General features: G+C 41.6%; 1 protein-coding gene across 1 annotated transcript in view; it reads left to right on the forward strand.

Moving 5' to 3' along the window:
• Window positions 1-5,329: 5,329 nt before the first annotated feature.
• Window positions 5,330-19,978, forward strand: part of LOC129862196 (S-adenosylhomocysteine hydrolase-like protein 1) — a 44,811-nt gene continuing 30,162 nt past the window's right edge. Inside the window, exon 1 of the mRNA XM_055933613.1 lies at window positions 5,330-5,612. Coding sequence (XP_055789588.1) covers window positions 5,352-5,612 — 261 coding nt within the window. The 5' untranslated portion in view covers window positions 5,330-5,351. The remainder of the gene's footprint in view (window positions 5,613-19,978) is intronic.

Raw genomic sequence — 19,978 nt, forward strand, 5'->3', positions numbered from 1 at the left:
TCCAAGCCAGGATTGAATGTCATGTTTAGTGTTAAATGTTTAAGTTTACCTAGTCTTACCTAATCACATAACGCACAATATGGACAGCAGAGAGAGAGAAAGAGAGAGAGAAGATTGGATGGACGGAAGGATGGATGGAAGCACTCTGAGGAGAAGTGTAACCATTCCTGTTAGGCAAAGTGAGGGGGTTATGGGAGCTGAGCGACTAAGTTTCAGAAAAGCATGTCACAGAGACACATACTCATGCACGCGCACTGCAGGCTGAAAGGCAGTGAGAATGAGGGATGAGAGGTAGCACAATGAAAAGGAATCCAGAGGAGAGGTCGTCATAGCAACATTGGGAGAGAAAACATTTGAGAGAGAAAACAAGCACTGCCTCCTGTTCTCTCGTATTTTTCTCCTGCGTCTTTCCTTTCTTCATGTCTCTCCTCTCTTCACATCTGCTGTCCTCCATCTTTTTTAATTCTCTTATCCTTCCCTCTAGTGGTTAGAGCGTTGGGCCAGTGACCGAAAGGTTGCTGGATCGAATCCCCAAACTGACAAGTTGTCACGACTTCCGCTGAAGTTGGTCCCTCCTTGATCGGGCAGTGTTCGGCGGTCGACGTCACCGACCTTCTAGCCACCGCTGATCCATTTTTCATTTTCCATTGGTTTTGTCTTGTCTTCCACACCTGGTTCCAATTCCATCAATTACGTGTTGTGTATTTTTAACCCTCTGTTCCCCCTCATGTCCTTGTCGGTGATTGTTTATTGTAAGTGTATGTGTACGTCTGTACTGGTGTGTGGCGGGTTATGTTACCCATTGATTTTTATTATTATGTTTTCCGGTGGTTTTTTTGTAAATAAACTGCGCCGTTGGAAACACAGTTATTTCTCTCCTGCGTCTGACTTCTCTGTCGCCAGTTTACACCCTTACACAAGGTAAAAATATGTTGTGCACCTGAGCAAGACAGTTAGCCCACTGTTCCCCGGGTGTCGAAGATGTGGATGTTGATTAAGGCAGTCCCCCGCACCTCTCTGATTCAGAGGGGTTAAATGCGGAAGACACATTTCAGTTGAAGGCATTCAGTTGTACAACTGACTAGGTATTCCCCTTTTCCCTTTCCCCTCTCTGTGTATGTGTGTGGTCTACTCACACAGAGTCATGGTTGTGAATCATATGCACTGTTATGATAACCCTCAGTTAGGGCTGAGGTGAAGCATGTTGCAGTGTCACATCCAGGGAATGATTAGAGTCATATGTCAGAGTTAAGCATTAAAGCAAACACATACACACACGTCTGACTTTCTAGGGTTTCATTTCAGTGTAATCAAACTGTACGTCAGCATCAGCCAAAAGACAATGCATGTCATATTAATGCAATGACATGATTGATACCATGATCTGATAATGTAGAACCATGATGGGTCTTTCTCCCTCTGCTCTTTATATCCCTGTTTCTCTCTATCTCTGTCTCACTTTCTATCCATGTGTGTCTGTCTCTCACTCTGTGTGTGTCTGCCTCTCTGTGTTTCTCTGTCTCTCTAGCTCTCTCTCTCTGTCTCTCTGTGTTTCTCTGTCTCTCTAGCTCTCTCTCTCTATGTATATCTCTGTCTCTCTCTCTCTCGCGCTTTTTCTGCCTCTGTCTCTCTGTGTGTCTCTCTCTCTCATTTGAATTCTGTACACAACAAGTGTTCGCTGGACCGGGGAAGGCTCAAGGACTTATGAAACACTCCCCACAGCACAGCTAAATGGTGCGGTGTGTGTGTGTGTGTTGTAACGCTGCAGAGAGTGAGAACCTGCTGTCATGGCGACAGGCCCAGCAGTATCTTATAGCAACAGGTTGCTAGGCAGCCTGCATTGGTAGATGAGTTGGAAGCTTTGTGTGTGCATTTGCATGTGTGAGTTTTGTAACGGATTGTTGAGTTCAGAGGAGATAATCAAACGCATCAAGTTACATTGAGTTCTCTTTGGCCTTGTAGATAATGGCTGTTGGCGCTATTTGACACAGCATTAAATTCAGTAAATTCAGGTTTTAATGTCCATAACATTGCAATGGTAGAATTTTAAGATTTTTCTCTTTAACCTTTTAATCTGAAACCTTAAACTTTAAACCCTCAGACTGTTGACAGCAAGCATACTTAAGAAACGTTACATTCGGGTTACTTTTATTTGCTGGTTGTGTTCTAGAATTAGAATTACATTATTCCATTTACTATATATTTTTTTCAATGACCATGTTGCTATAGAAACAAAGTGACTTCATTAGCCAGCAGCTACAAGTAATTGAACAGGTGTTGCTGTAGCTACAGAGCAGAGAGGTCAGGCTAGTGTGAGGGGTGTTACTGTGCAGCAACATGGAGATGAGGTACCCAGGCTTCAAGCCTCGCCTGCAGCATCGTCTGGTCCTGCAGGGCCCTCCGAGAGGCACCGCCCACAAAGCCCAGGTCACCAACTCATTGGCCACTCCCAGGGAAACATTCTACTTGCCCCTCCCACCTACCCAACCTTGACTGGAGTTCTTGCACTGGGTGCGAGTGGAGAACAGCGAAGAGCAGGAGAAGAGGTGGAGGGATAGGGCTGAGAGGGAGCAGCGTAAGCCCCAGAGAGAGGCCAGTCTGCCTCGCCTCTCTCTCTACCCCCTCCTTCCAGGATGGGCCCCCATACCGTGGCTCGCTTCTTCTTCCAGTGGAGGGGGAGACCCAGGCAAGTTCAGCCCCATCCAGAAACAGCCCCTAGCCCCTATCCCATAGGCACTTCTTGTAGTATTCAGGGGTAGGGGTTGTTTTGCGATGGTTCCTTCAAGTTTATTTGCCAGTTGTTATAAATACATTGGAAATCTCAATGACGAACTTTCACATAAAAATAGTGCAGGACAAATATAGGTGTCAGGATGTGGACCCTGAGTGGGGGGAGAGATAGAGGCTGCTCTGGCTCAGTCACCTGAGGGCTCCACCACTGGACAGCCAGGGCAACATACTGCCCCCTAGTGGCTTTAAACGGTAATCTTTGTAGAGATGTACAGTATATGCTGTTGTATATGTGTGGTTCAGACATGCTCAGTCTTAAAACAGTGAATAATTGTAGAATAGTGACAAATTCCTTTCTATATATGTGACTGACCGGATCGATTCAGTCTTATGTAGCAAAATTAGAAATTGTTTTTTTTATAATGGATAAAAGAAGAGACTCAGAGCTAGAAAATGGTATATCATACACTATGGTTGAGGAACAATAGGAAAGTAATTCTGCTTTGAAAGTTGATAAACTTGTATCCTCACTTTAGAGAAAATGACCTTTAAATGTTTTGGTACCTACTGGAGAGCTCTTCTTTGTCTACACCCATTCAGCAACGTTCACAACCTCTTAAGCTTTAGCCCCACCCATCTCTTTAAGGGTTTATCTGAGCGTTCTGCCCTAACAACAGCAGTCAAGCACCCAAGCTAACTGGCTGTTGGCTAGCTACTTCCAGACATAAATGAGAGAACAACTCACTGACCATTTTACTCGCCCTATTGAAATGGATACTTGCATAGTGGAGTCTTTTGTTAAGACATGAAGCTAGCTAGCTAAACAATGAACCATAATCCCAACTCATGAAGTTACAACCCTGCATGAATCTGCAGGTAGCTAACAAACCAGATTCAACGTTAGCTAGCTAACATTAGGCTATAACTAGCAAAGTAAATGGCTCTGAGATACAAATAATATTACTACACAGATCACACACGTAACATTAGCTAGCAAGCCAGCCAGCTAACGTTAGCTAGCTAGCTAATAGTACACTTTAACTTGAAATGAAAACAACTTTCTGTCAAAATTAGAAATGTGTAATAACTGAAAATGTAGCTAGCTAGTCTATCTTATCCGTATAGATGGAATGGATGCTTCTCCCTGTCACGGATGCCACGGTTGCCCTTACTTAGTTTGAATATGTAATCCGGAGACAGGTGTTTTCTCCATCTCTTTAGCTATCATACTCTAATTCTACTGATTTCAAAACTCGGTCCTCCAGAAAGTGGAGAGCAACACTTATGCAGTTCTACTACACGATATACCTGCGTTAGACAGGATTACCTACACATACTGAACAGCTCAAATAGACAGAAGCTGCTACATGGCAGACCAATCAAAACTCATCTCTCGGCATGTCCAGCGCCCTCATTATCTCAGCCAATCATGGCTAGCGGGAAGGTTGCCCCCCCCCCCCCCTCCCCCCCTTTCTGTGGCTAAACCAACTAGGCTCGTAATTGAACAAATGTATTTGTATATCAAATCAAATTGTATTAGTCACATGGGCCGAATACAGTGAAATGCTTACTTACGAGCCCCTAACTAACAATGCAGTTTTAAAAAATACGGATAAGAATAAGAAATAAAAGTAACAAGTAATTAAAGAGCAGCAGTAAAATAACAATAGCCCATTTACAGATGGCATACAAGTTTGTTATTAAGGCACATGAAAGTTCACATGTTCAAGAAGGCATTTCTGCCAAAAAACGCATTTTGATAAAAATGTAAAAGTTTATGTTCTCCTGTGAAGTAGTGACGCCCGACATACGCCTAGTTTTCTGGAACAAGTCACATATGTGTTCGTGTGTGTCTGTATGTGTATTTGTGTGTTGAAGGCGTGGACGATATGGGCCGCAGACAGAAGACCCTAAGACTTTAGGAATGACACACACCTCCACCACCCAAAGCCTGCCCCTGCCGCCTCTCCTCATGCTCCGCAGACACACCCTCTGCTACCGGTTACCTCGGAAACGACCCCCGGAGCACCTGACTTGCACAATGAAGGGCAGAGCAAAGACTTCATGAACACTCACCCTGACAGTAAAGACTACTGACTATCTTCATCATTGTCTGTGTTGCAACCTTCTTTGTGTTTAATAGATGGCTGTCCAGTGAACCGTTTCACTGGACAGCCATCCAGTGAGGGGTTGTTCAATGAAGTTTCAATGGAAATTCAATGGAAGTTACAAAATATAGTTTTGGGCTGTGGGCCTAAATCCTTAATGTGGATGTGATCTGCCTCTCTGTGTGGCTATCATGACTACAGGGTTGACTGTAAACACATGTCACTGTGCCTTTTGCTTTGTGTGTTATGTGTTGAAAATGAACACATACTGGCAGAGTGACATGGGTCATCAGGGTCACAAACATAGACAGTCAAATCTGTCTTCATTTTGGAATGTGGAAGGTCATCATTTTCAAAGTCACCATAGTCATCATTTTGGAATGTGGAAGGTATGTGGGTACTTAGCCTACTGGACAGACCATACCTCTGCCCAGACCCGCCCTTACCTATGTTTTTTTCATACTTTCAAAAGAATAGGTGATTTAGTTCAGTCCCCACAACACCAGTCCAGTTATGGCCGAGAAAACTGAACAGACTAATGCCCCTTCTCCAGATAAAGACCTAACCTTACCGGTCATGTTTCCCGAACTGCAAACCGAAGTTGAAGATGGTGCTACTACCTTCTCATCGTCGACATGCAACCCCAACCTGTGGAAGATGTTGCATGCAGCCGAGACCAGATGGAGCGAGCAGTCTCAACCATCCAACGGAAACGGGGCCGAGGTGTCCGTTGGGGCGGGAGAGACAGTGATCGAAGCGTTAAATATGGAGAGGGTGAGGATAAATCAATTACCTAGACTCGTGTCTTATCCTACTTTTACTGTGGGGGGTTGGGTTTTAACTTCAGTAGGCTACTACATGTGCTAGAACGCGCATTCAACCGTTTGAGTTGGTCAATCAATGCAACTTTAGTTGGATAGTATCCTACCATCTTGACTGTGACAGCGAATCAATGTGTGATAGGCTACACGTCAAGGTTTGAAAGATGAAGGCAGTATCAGATCTCAATTGCGACGTTTAAAAGCATTATCAAAACAAATTCGTCTGCGCCAAGACATGCGCCAACGTTAAACACCACCACCGCATATACTGTTGATCAAAAAAATGTCGCGACCGCATGTTTCTGCAATGAGGCGCGCAGATCCGAACGGAGCGTCTGTAAATCTTGATGATACTGTGACCGAAGCACATAGAACGATAAATGTAAATGAGAACCGCGTTTAATATATAGGGGGTTAGTTAGGCTATTGCTGGGACTAGAATACAAGGCTGTATACCTGGAGTTTCTAAAGTTATGACCCAAAAGGAACCAATCCACCTTGTGAAATATAGCTTGCAACCTGGTCTCACCGAATTTAATATTTTTCTGTACAAAAATCCGATATACTCCAGTATGATATTATATGTATCGTATTGGTATGTATTATTTTGTGGATTTTCATCACCACCATTTCGTATGATGTTTTACTAATGACAATTTGTATTATATTTTACGAATTTGCAAAACGTATAAATATGTTACAAATTAGCAAAACATACAATATGTTACACATTTTCTAAACTATATATTATGAATTCTAGCTATGCCACTAATGTTAGCTAGCTCTATAATGGAAGCTAGGCTAGGGGTTAGAGTTTGGGGTTAGGGTTAAGGTTAGGGTTACATTTAGAAGTTAGATTAAAGGGTTAGGGAAGGGTTAGCTAACATGGTAAGTAGTTGCAAAGTAACTAAAAAGTAGCAAGTAGTTGAAAAGTTGCTAATTAGCTTAAAGTTGTCTGTGATGAGATTCAAACTCACAACCTTTAGGTTGCTAGACATTTGTGTCATAAGCCCATCTATCTAACCCGACCAGACCTAATTTCGTTTTTAACCATCTGTCTTATGTAACCTTACCGAACATAACATATCATACGAAATGGAGAATCTCGGATTTATGTACAGAATAATATGAAATGCTCAGAGACCAGGTTGGTGTCAAGAACATTTTGAATGGGGTGGCCAAGGTGGGGCACAGAACCAGTTTAGGGGGCCCATAACATTTGGAACATTAATCGATGCAAGGTGGATTTGTTCAATATATACTGCACAAAAATATAAATACACCATGCAAATAATTTCAAAGATTTTACTGAGTTACAGTTCATATAAGGAAATCAGTCAATAGAAATAAATGAATTAGGCCCTAATCTATGGATATCACATGACTGGGAATACAGATATGCATCGGTTGGTCACAGATACCTTTAAAAAAAAGTAGGGGCGTGGATCAGAAAACCAGTCAATATCTGGTTTGATCACCATTTGCCTCATGCAGCGTGACACATCTCCTTCGGATGGAGTTGATCAGGCTGTTGTTTGTGGCCTGTGGAATATTGTCCAGCTCCTCTTCAATGGCTGTGTGAAGTTTCTGGATATTGGTGGGAACTGGAACACGCTGTCAAACACGTTGATCCAGAGCATCCCAAACATACTCAATGGGTGACATAACTAGTGAGTTTGCAGGCCATGGAAGAACTGGGACATTTTCAGCTTCCAGAAATTGTGTACAGATCCTTGCGACATGGGTCTGTGCATTACCATGCTGAAACATGAGGTGATGGCAGCGGATGGATGGCACGACAATGGGTCTCAGGATCTCGTCACGGTGTCTCTGTGCATTCAAATGGCCATCAATAAAATACAATTGTGTTTGTTGTCAATAACTTATGCCTTCCCATACCATAAGCCTACCGCAACCATGGGGCACTCTGTTCACAACGTTGACATCAGCAAACCGCTCGCCCACAAGACGGCATACACATGGTCTGTAGTTGTGAGGCCGGTTGGACGTACTGCCAAATTCTCTAAAACGATGTTGGAGGCAGCTTATGGTAGAGAAATGAACATTAAATTCTCTGGCAACTGCTCAGGTGGACATTCCTGCAGTCAGCAAACTATCCCTCAAAACCTGAAACATCTGTGGCATTGTGTTCTGTGACAAAACTGCACATTTTAGGGTGCCCTTTTATTGTCCCCAGCACATGGGGCACCCTTGTAATAATCATGCTGTTTAACCCGCTAAGGTCGATGTCCGCTCCCCTGGGGAAATCTAATTTGCATAATAATAAAATCCGCATAAAAATCTGTTAATTTTAGCTAGAGATATGTCTTTTTTGCATTGGATACATCTTAATTCACTGCATCCGCCTGTGTCGCACTTATGCATCTGTGGTGAAAGGTAACATAATTAGAGTGGTGTTTGTCAGACCATGAGACATTCCGAAAATCGGTCTTCTCTCAAAATCGTCTGTAGCGTCAGAACAGTTTGAGCTACACACTAATATGACTCCTCTATGGAAAGGGTAGACACTCACAAACACGTACATGTCGGTTTTGCTCACATTACTCGTCTGAAGGTCCCACTGTACAAATGGAAAAAATCTATGGAAGTATATACTGTATTCTGACCCCTTCACTTTTTTCATATTTTGTTACGTTACAGCCTTATCCTAAAATGTATTAAATTGTTTTTCCCCTTGTCAGTCTACACACAATACCCCATAATGACTTAAGCAAACAGAGGTTTTTAGAATTTGTTTTACAAATGTATTAAATAGAACTATTCAGACTACTTTGATGAAGCACCTTTGGCAGCCATTACAGCCTCGAGTCTTCTTGGGTATGATGCTACAAGCTTGGCACACCTGAATTTGGGGAGTTTCTCCCATTCTTCTTTGCAGATCCTCACAAACTCTGTCAGGTTGAATGGGGAGCGTTCTTGGGGACCTTCAATGCTGCAGAAATGTTTTGGTACCCTTCCTCAAATCTGTGCCTTACTAACACTATCCTGTCTCTGAGTTCTACGAACACTTCCTTTGACCTCATGGCTTGGTTTTTGCTCTGACATACACTGTCAACTGTGGGACCTTATATAGAAAGGTGTGTACCTTTCCAAATCATGTCCAATCAATTGAATGTACCACAAGTGGACTCCGATCAAATTGTAGAAACATCTCAAGGATGATCAATGGAAACAGGATGCACCTGAGCTCAATTTAGAGTCTCATAGCAAAGATTCTGAATAATTATGTAAAGAAGGTATTTCTGTTTTAAATTTTTAATACATTTTTAATACATGTTTTCGCTTTGTCGCTATGGGGTATTGTGTGGAGATAGCTTAGAATTGTTATTTATTTCATCCTTTTTTTAATAAGGCTGTACCGTAACAAAATGTGAAAAAAGTCAAGGGGTCTGAATACTTTCCGAATGCACTGTATATAGAGACTGTTTAGTGCCAAAAATAAGGGGTTAAATACACGTACATAAAAAATAACAAACGTTTCCTGGGTTTTCTTATATCGCTCAGATATAGGACAGACACTTCAGGACAAACTTCCTTTACATTTTGGGGGGGGACTATCTGTTCCATGTAGAGAATCTGTTATTCAATGCGTTTAAATGGGCTAATAGCAGTAAGGCCAAAAATACTTTTTCATCAATTCATTTTTTATATTTATTTTTTATACTTCAAGGGGTCTTCAAATTCCAAATCAAATAGCAAAATGATCATTGGTGTGACCTTCTTAAAACAATTCCATATAGTTTAGTAGAACCCACAGGCTTAGACAGGGCTTAGACTCTTATAGGTAATCAGTTTATTGATATGCCACACCTGTCAGGTGGATGGATTATCTTGGCAACGGAGAAACGCTCACTAACAGGGATGTAAACAAATTTGTGCACAAAATTTGAGAGAAATAAGCTTTTTGTGTATATGGAACATTTCTGGGATCTTTTATTTCAGCTCATGAACCATGGGACCAACATTGCATGTTGTGTTTATATTTTTGTTCATTGTAGTAAATATTTGATTTAATTTATTTGACCTTTATTTAACTAGGCAACCTTTATTTAACAAGGCAAGTCAATCTACGGGGGACATACAGTGGGGCAAAAAAGTATTTAGTCAGCCACCAATTGTGAAAGTTCTCCCACTTAAAAAGATGAGAGAGGCCTGTAATTCTCATCATAGGTACACTTCAACTATGACAGACAAAATGAGAAAAAAATACAGAAAATCACATTGTAGGATTTTTAATTAATTTATTTGCAAATTATGGTGGAAAATAAGTATTTGGTCAATAACAAAAGTTTCTCAATACTTTGTTATATACCCTTTGTTGGCAATGACAGAGGTCAAACGTTTTCTGCAAGTCTTCACAAGGTTCACACACTGTTGCTGGTATTTTGGCCCATTCTGTAACGGCGGCCTTCCCTCTCTTCACTAGAAGAGGGGGTGAAACAGGGATCGGACCAACACGCAGCGTAGCCAGTGCTCAACATGTTTAATTAACAAAAACTACAGTGAACACTAAACAAATACAAAATAACAAAAGTGTCAAACCGATACAGACCTATTTGGTGCAGAATACAAACACAGAGACAGGAAACAACCACCCACAATCCCCAACACAAAACAAGCCACCTATATATGATTCTCAATCAGGGACAACGATTGACAGCTGTCTCTGATTGAGAACCATATTAGGCTGAACACAGAAACAGACGAACTAGACACACAACATAGAATTCCCACCCAGCTCACGTCCTGACTAACACTAAACAAGCAAAACACATAAGAACTGTCACGCCCTGGCCTTATTATTCTTTGTTTTCTTTATTATTTTAGTTAGGTCAGGGTGTGACATGGGGAATGTTTATGTTTTGTTAGTTTTGGGTGTTTATTTGGTAAAGGGGTTATGGTGTATAGTATATGGGTTTGTGTGGAGTACATGTTTCTAGTATTGTCTATGTATGTTTAGTTGTCTAGGAGAGTCTATGGTTACCTGAATGAGTTCCCAATTAGAGACAGCTGATTTCGGTTGTCTCTGATTGGGAGCCTTATTTAGGGTAGCCATAGGCTCTCATTGGGTGGGTAATTGTCTATGTAAGAACGTTTGTAGCCTGTTTGTATGTGCACAATGTTTGTAGCTTCACGGTCGTTTTGTTATTTTGTATAGAGTTTTTGTGTCGTGTTCATCTTCGTGTTGTGTTTAATAAAGAAGATGGCTTATTTTCCAAAAGCTGCATTTTGGTCCGTCAATCCGCCACACGATCGTGACAAGAACTCTGGTCAGGACGTTACATTCCTCCATGCAGATCTCCTCTAGAGCAGTGATGTTTGGGGCTGTTGCTGGGCAACACGGACTTTCAACTCCCTCCAAAGATTTTCTATGGGGTTGAGATCTGGAGACTGGCTAGGCCACTCCAGGACCTTGAAACGCTTCTTACGAAGCCACTCCTTTGTTGCCCGGGCGGTGTGTTTGGGATCATTGTCATGCTGAAAGACCCAGCCACGTTTCATCTTCAATGCCCTTGCTGATGGAAGGAGGTTTTCACTCAAAATCTCACGATACATGGCCCCATTCATTCTTTCCTTTACACGGATCAGTCGTCCTGGTCCCTTTGCAGAAAAACAGCCCCAAAGCATGATGTTTCCACCCCCATGCTTCACAGTAGGTATGGTGTTCTTTGGATGCAACTCAGCATTCTTTGTCCTCCAAACACGACGAGTTGAGTTTTTACCAAAAAGTTCTATTTTGGTTTCATCTGACCATATGACATTCTCACAATCTTCTTCTGGGTCATCCAAATGCTCTCTAGCAAACTTCAGACGGGCCTGGACATGTACTGGCTTAAGCAGGGGGACACGTCTGGCACTGCAGGATTTGAGTCCCTGGCGGCGTAGTGTGTTACTGATGGTAGGCTTTGCTACTTTGGTCCCAGCTCTCTGCAGGTCATTCACTAGGTCCCCCCGTGTGGTTCTGGGATTTTTGCTCACCGTTCTTGTGATCATTTTGACCCCACGGGGTGAGATCTTGCGTGGAGCCCCAGATCGAGGGAGATTATCAGTGGTCTTGTATGTCTTCCATTTCCTAATAATTGCTCCCACAGTTGATTTCTTCAAACCAAGCTGCTTACCTATTGCAGATTCAGTCTTCCCAGCCTGGTGCAGGTCTACAATTTTGTTTCTGGTGTCCTTTGACAGCTCTTTGGTCTTGGCCATAGTGGAGTTTGGAGTGTGACTTTTTGAGGTTGTGGACAGGTGTCTTTTATACTGATAACAAGTTCAAACAGGTGCCATTAATACAGGTAACGAGTGGAGGACAGAGGAGCCTCTTAAAGAAGAAGTTACAGGTCTGTGAGAGCCAGAAATCTTGCTTGTTTGTAGGTGACCAAATACTTATTTTCCACCATAATTTGCAAATTAATTAATAAAAAATCCTACAATGTGATTTTCTGGATTTTTTTTTTCTCATTTTGTCTGTCATAGTTGAAGTGTACCTATGATGAAAATTACAGGCCTCTCTCATCTTTTTAAGTGGGAGAACTTGCACAATTGGTGGCTGACTAAATACTTTTTTGCCCCACTGTACATTTTTAAGGCTATATTCATTAAAAGCCTTCAATGAGAGACAAGGTGATGTTGCACAGAGAATATTCATAAACTGGCATAGAAAGGTTCTTTGACGGTTGTGAACCTGTACTAGGTCCGTTTGGTGACATTCAGAGGGTGCCAGAGTGACCAACTTCATGAGGTAAACACACCACACCCACACTTCATTAGGTAAGCTATACTGAGAGTCTGGGCCTTCAGAAAAACAGGTTCACTCTGAAACCTTTGAAGGTCAGAGTGTGCAGCTATCGTCACCTACACCTTATTTATATAGGCTTTATTTGTGTGCGTGTTCAGGTCAGTTACAGTTTCTCCATCTACTAAGCTCTACCAAAATAAAGTGTGCTGCAGTTCTTCACACTGACATGAGTTTCTCAACCTGTCCTGAGCACTCTCTACTAGATCAGTCCCACACTGGTAGCAGGCGTGCTTCTGCATTAGTGGAGGCTGCTGAGGGGAGGACGGCTCATAATAATGGCTGGAACAGAGCAAATGGAATGGCATCAAACCATAGCTGTGTTCGAATACTCATACTAACCTTACTAACCGTACTATTTGTGACGTAAATTGAGTAAATAGTATGCTTATTGGTCAAAGTATGGATATAGTTAGTATGGCAAAAGTTCCCAGATGTTGTACTGCATTAGTCAAAATACGAAGTATACGAGCAGCACTATTTCCGTGCTTTTAGGGCCCATAATGCAATTCTTCAGAAAGTGGGCGTGGCTTCATATCATTTTCAGATTTGAAGAAAATGGCAGAAAATATGCGGCCGAAGTCCAATGAGAGTGGATACAAATTCATTGCTTTAACTAATTATGACAAATGTTAAGAAAATGTTGAGCAATGTAATAAAGTAATGACTTTTCAAGTAAGTTACCTTACAAGTTATATTGGCTGACAATTTGTTAGCTATGCTATCCTTACGAACTACATAGCATATCATTACAGCAGTATGTACCAGTATGTTAGCTAGCTACCTAATGTTAGTTGGCTACTAATACATCAAACTTGCCAGTATATTAAATACAGTGGCAAGTAAAAGTAAGGGAACCCTTTGGATTTACCTGGATTTCAGCATAAATTGGTCATCAAATTTGATCTGCTTAAACTAATGACACAGAAATTATTGTATTTTTCTTGTCTATATTGAATACATAATCTAAACATTCACACTGTAGGTGGGAAAAAGTATGTGAACCCCTAGGCTAATAACTTCTCCAAAAGCTCATTGGAGTCAAGAGTCAGCTAACCTGGAGTCCCATCATTGTGACAAGATTGGAGATGTTGGTTAGAGCTGCCCTGCCCTATAAAAAACTCACAAAATTTGAGTTTGCTATTCACAAGAAGCATTGCCTGATGTGAACCATGCCTCAAACAAAAGAGATCTCAGAAGACCTATGATTAATAATTGAAGACTTGTATAAAGCTGGAATGGGTAACAAAAGTATCTCTAAAAGCCTTGATGTTCATCAGTAAGACAAATTGTCTATAAATGGAGAAGGTTCAGCACTGTTGCTACTCTCCCTAGGAGTGGCCGTCCTGCAAAGATGACTGCAAGAGCACAGTGCGGAATGCTCAATGAGGTTAAGAAGAATCCTAGTGTCAGCTAAAGACTTACAGAAATCTCTGGAACATGCTAACATATCTGTTGATGAGTCTACGATACGTAAAACACTAAACAAGAATGGTGTTCATGGGAGGACACCACGGAAGAAGCCACTGCGTCCAAAAAAAACATTGCTGCACATCAAGTTTGCAAAAGTGCACCTGGATGTTCCACAGCGCTACTGGCAAAATATATTCGGTGGACAGATGAAACTACAGTTAAGTTGTTTGGAAGGAGAACACAACACTATGTGTGGAGAAAAAAAGGCACATCACACCAACATCAAAACCTCATCCCAACTGTAAAGTATGGTGGAGGGAGCATCATGGTTTGGAGCTGCTTTGCTGCCTCATGGCCTTTACAGCTTGCTCTCATCGATGGAAAAATGAATTCCCAAGTTTATCAAAACATTTTGCAGGAGAATGTAAGGCTCTCTGTCTGCCATTTGAAACTCAACAGATGTTGGGTGATGCATCAGGACAAAGACCCAAAACACAGAAGTAAATCAACAACAGAATGTCTTCAACAGAAGAAAATACGCCTTCTGGAGTGGCCCAGTCAGAATCCTGACCTCAACCTGATTGAGATGCTGTGGCATGACCTCAAGAGAGCAGTTCACACCAGACATCCCAAGAATATTGCTGAACTGAAACAGTTTTGTAAAGAGGAATGGTCCAAAATTCCTCCTAACTGTTGTGCAGGTCTGATCCGCAACTACAGAAAAAGTTAATTTGAAGTTATTGCTTCCTAAGGAGGGTCAACCAGTTATTAAATCCAAGGGTTCACATACTTTTCCCATCCTGCACTGTGAATGTTTACACGGTGTGTTCAATAAAGACATGAAAATGTCTAATTGTTTGTGTGTTATTTGTTTAAGCAGACTGTGTTTGTCTATTGTTGTGACCTAGATGAAGATCAGATCAAATTTTATGAACAATCTATGCAGAAATCCAGGTATTTCCAAAGGGTTCAAATACTTTTTCTTGCCACTCTATATGCTATCTATCTAACTATCCAATGTTTATTGACCTGATTAACCCTGTAATTCTTAGTTTATCTAAGTGGTATAGTCGTTGTGCGTTCTCAATGGACATTCTGGTGCTTTCGTAAATTCGCTATGGCTATCTACTCCGATTTCAGAGCACTCTCGTCTGAGTGTACCAGAGCGCAGAATAACTGATGAATTTACGAATGCTCAACGCCAGTTGAATATGGCCGGTGTCAGTAATCATCAGCATAATAAAGTAATTCAATTGTTGCCAGCAGCACAGTTACAGTCACCAACGCTCTGGATAACATGAAAAATACCTAACCATCTCTGCTAGGGCGAGTAAAATGGTCAGAGTGAGGTGTTCTCTTATTTGTGTCTGGAAGTAGCTAGGCAACGTTAGCCTGTTAGCTTGGGTGCTTGACTGCCGTTGTGAGGCCAGAATGTCCAGTGTGTCCTCTGAACGCTCCGAGAGCGAAACACTCTGAATTTACAAACAGACAATCTGACAAAAATCTGACAATGCTCTGAATTTACGAATGCCTAGAGGGCCTTCTGGTACTCCAGATTAAGAACACACCCAAAATCATAAAATGTCTAGCTAGTAATTGGTTATTCTAAAAAGCTAGCAAGAGGTTTCATAGTAACAGCATCAACTTCTGGTAGACAGGCAAAGCTCTAGTACGCTCAACTGAAAGGATACAGTTTGTTTACAGTATACTAAAATTAACTAATAGTATATAGTATGTAGTATATTCTCATTAAGTATGTAGTATACAGAATGTTAGTATTGGTATTTGAACACAGCTCTACTGTTTGATGTATTTGATACCATTCCACTGATTCCGCTCCAGCCTTTACCACGAGCCCGTCCTCCCCAATTAAGGTGCCACCAACCTCCTGTGATCTGCATACCCTTATTCTGTTCATCATCGCCCTGTCAGTACCCAGTGTTGTATATATACCAGGATGTACCTTTCATACCGCCTGGCTTACTTTAGTTGTATGCACAAAACATCATGGGAGTTTTGTGTTTAAATTATCAGGTTCATATAAATGGTTGAACTGAATTCAGCTTTCCCGTCTCATCATTATTGAATTGTTATAAAGACGTGGCTATGAAACCCACAAGACATAACAAAAGATTGGCGACGAGTAAGTCTGAACCGACAGTGACTATTCTGTCCAGAAGAAGTCGGTTTTAACATGTTTAAAACTATTATTTTATGTGGTACAGTCTAGGCTAGTGGTAGCACCGTGTATCGCTAGCAGATGCAAGTTCATGCATAATCAAGCTAGCTAAGAGTGAGAGTTAGCATCGTCAGGGACGGCAGAAAATCATTTGAGATGAGCGTTGGAGCGGGAAAACAACGTGCTTAAAAAGGGAGGAATATACAGTGGGTAAAGGAAAGGACATTTATTCAACTTTGAAGATGAACTTTGTAATTAAAAACTGCTTAACAAGCAAACTTGAGGAGGAAACGTGAGTGAAGTGAATGCATATCACGTGACTGAGGAAAATGTTGCCGTGGCAGAACAGAACGTTGCCTTGGTTGAGGACAATATTAAAATGAGTGACAATCAGGAGATAGGAGCCTATTGAAAAACAAAAAATGGCTGGAATTGTTGGAAACATTGTACTGTTGGATGAAAGCATTGAACACTGGAACTTATATAAAGAACGGTTGGAATATTTTGTTCTTGCAAATTACATTGATGAGGACAAAATTGTGCCACATTTGTTTTGTGTAATGGGGTCGAAGGCATTTAATTTATTACGCAGCCTGCTACAGACAGGCCAGGTAGTAAGACATATGGGGACATTGTAGAAATACTGAAAGGACACTTTTCACCAAAACCACCAGTTATTGCTGAAAGGTTAAGGTTCCACAGAATAAATCAGGAAGAGGGAAAATCAGTGACAATGTTTGCTGACAGAGCACTGTGAGTTTAATGATGTTCTAAATGACACCATTAGAGACAGACTAGTATGTAGGCTACGCAGTGAAGTTACACAAAAGAGACTATTGACTGAAAGTAATCTGACCTTGGCAAAGGTCATTGAATTCAGTGTGTGCAAAGGGCATTGAATTCAGTGCCTTCAGAAAGTATTCACACCCCTTGACTTATTCCGCATGTTGTTGAGTTACAGCTTGATTTCAAAATAGGTAAAAAAGACAACAATTATCCAGCTATACACATTACCCCATAATGACAGTCATGTTTTTAAAATTTTAGAAAATGTATTGAAAATGAAATACAGAAATATCTAATTTACATAAGTGTTCACACCGCTGATTCAATACTTTGTAGAAGCACATTTGGTAGTTATTACAGATTTGAGTTGTTTTGGGGATTTTCTCCCATTCTTCCTAGATTTTCTCAAACCCTGTTAAATTAGATGGGAAGTGGCAGTGAACAGCAATCTTCAAGTCTTTCCACAGATTTTCAATGGGATTCAAGTCTGGGCTTTGGCTGTGCCACTCAAGGACTTTAACATTCTTGTTCTGAAGCCATTCCAGCATTGCTTTGGCTGTATGCTTAGGGTCGTTTTCCTGTTGGAACATAAATCTTCTTCACTCTGAAGCAGCTTCTCATAATGGATTTGCATGTATTTGGTTCCATTCATTGTTCCTCTATCCTTGCCAGTCTCCCAGTCCTTGCCGCTGAAAAGCATCCCCATAGCATGATGCTCCACCGCCTTGTTTCACGTTAGGGATAGTGTTAGATGGGTGATTAGCTGTGCCTGTTTTTCTCCAGACAGCGCTTTGCATTCAGGCCAAAGAGTTTAATTTTGTCTCATCAGACCACAGAATATTTTGCCTTATGTTCAGGGCCCTGGGTCTGAAACCCTCCCTGTGCAACTGTGTCCTGGACTTCCTGACAGGCCAACCCCAAGTGGTGAATGTAGGCAACAACATCTCCGCCACGCTGATCCTCAACACGGTGGCCCCACAAGGGGGTGCATGCTCAGCCCCCTCCTGTACTCCCTGTTCACCCATGACTGCGTGTCCACGTACGTTTCCAACTCAATCATCAAGTTTGCTGACGACACAGCAGTGGTAGGCCTGATAACCAACGATAACGAGACCGCCTACAGGGAGGAGGTGAGAGCCGTGGCAGAGTGGTGCCAGGAAAATAGCCTCTCCCTCAATGTCAACACAATGAAGGAGCTGATCGTGGACTACAGGAGACAGCAGAGATAGCAAGCCCCCATCCACATTGAAGGGCCACAGTAGAGAGGGTCAAAAGTTCCTTGGCGTGCACATCACTGACGACCTGAAATGGTCCCTTCATACAGACAGTGAGGTGAAGAAGGTGCAACAGCCCCTCTTCAACCTCAGGAGGCTGAAGAAATTTGTCTTGGGTCTTAAGGCCCTCACAAACTTCTACAGATGCACCATTGAGAGCATCCTGTCGGTCTATATCACCACCTGGTACGGCAATTGCACCTTCTGCAACTGTAGGGCTCTCCAGCGAGTAGTGCGGTTAGCCCAACCCATCATCAGGGGCAGTCAGCACAACGCATCATCAGGAGCATACTGCCTGCCCTCACAGGAAGGTCAGGAAGATCATCAATGACCTCAACCACCCGAGCCATGGCCTGTTCTCCCCGCTACCATCTAGAAGGAGGAAACAGTACAGGTGCATCAAAGCTGGGACCGAGAGAATGATAAACAGCTTTTATCTGCAGGCCATCAGACTGTTAAAAAGTCCCCAATAGCCGGCTTCCACCCAGTACCCTGCCCTGCACATTAGAGATGGCTTTACCCTATGTACAGAGTCATTGAACACTGGTCACTTTAATTATGTTTACATACTGCTTTACCCACTTTATATGTACTGAGTATTCAGAAAGTATTCAGATTTTGTAACGTTACAGCCTTATTCTAAAATGGATTAAATTGTTTTTTTCCTCATCAATCTACGCACAATAACCCATAATGACAAAGCAAAAAACGTTTTTTAGAAATATTTGCAAATGTACTAATAATAAAACTGAAATATCACATTTACATAAGTTTTCAGACACATTACTCAGTACTTTGTTGGCAGCGATTACAGCCTTGAGTCTTTTTGGGGCGGGCAGGTTTAGGGTGATTATATATGAAGGGCGGGTTGAATAAAGAGAAAACAATACTTTAAAAATCCATAAATGTAGCCTATCATTCTTGTGCAATTTATATCGATAGGTCACATTGAAGTTTTTTGTTAAATTATTTTAGGCTATCTGGCATTAGTGTGTAAACCTAAGCTTTAGGGCCTAACTGTAAGTGTGCCAAATAGCTACACGCAAATCGCCAAATGATTTTTGGAATGGCCAGAAAAAGTTAACGTCTATCCATGGAGCCAAAAAATGCCAATGTCAGAGTTTAATTCAATAAGAGAAAAGCTGCGAAATGGAGAGTTGAAAATAAAGAGAAGGGAGGGCTAGAAAAGTAATGTTTGGGAAAGATTTGGTGAAGTGGTAAAAGAGGATAATAGCAGTGTTATGTGTGATGATTGTGAGGCGCTCTAGGCCCACAAATTTGCCAGTCGCATTTCTTGCTGTAAAGTGAAATACCAAATGTAGGCAAAATTTTGACTTTGGAACAGGAGTGAAGAAATATGATTTATTTTTTTCCGCATCTTGAGAGAATTCGAATGCGCAGTTAGATACCGTCTGTAGAGGTCCTATCTTTATTAGCATCATAAAAGCTGATACTAGGCTATTTCAACCACAAAAATATTAAATCTTATCAGAAACATGTTGGGTCGTTTTCACAGCTTTCAGCAAAATGAACCTCTGCCAAGCCTATTTTTGCACAGAAAATCTTTCCTCTTTCTTTTGCCCGTTCCGTAAAAGTCTTTGCTTCACGAGAGAAGCAGAGATGACAGGGAAAACTTTACGATGTCAACTAGATGGAAGCATTAATTCTATCGATTTATGTCATTCTGGTGAGCAAGGGTTTAGCCTATTTAATCTTCTAGGGCAACATGTAGGCCTAATGACAGAAGAGAAGCTGCTTGTATCTAATTATAGACTAGTTGACTAACAAATAGCCTACCAAAATGTCTGAAATTATATGCAGATAAATATATAAATCAGGCCAAAAAAATCTTGCAC

Source organism: Salvelinus fontinalis, chromosome 9 (genome assembly GCF_029448725.1).
Source record: "Salvelinus fontinalis isolate EN_2023a chromosome 9, ASM2944872v1, whole genome shotgun sequence".
Classification (NCBI taxonomy): domain Eukaryota; kingdom Metazoa; phylum Chordata; class Actinopteri; order Salmoniformes; family Salmonidae; genus Salvelinus; species Salvelinus fontinalis.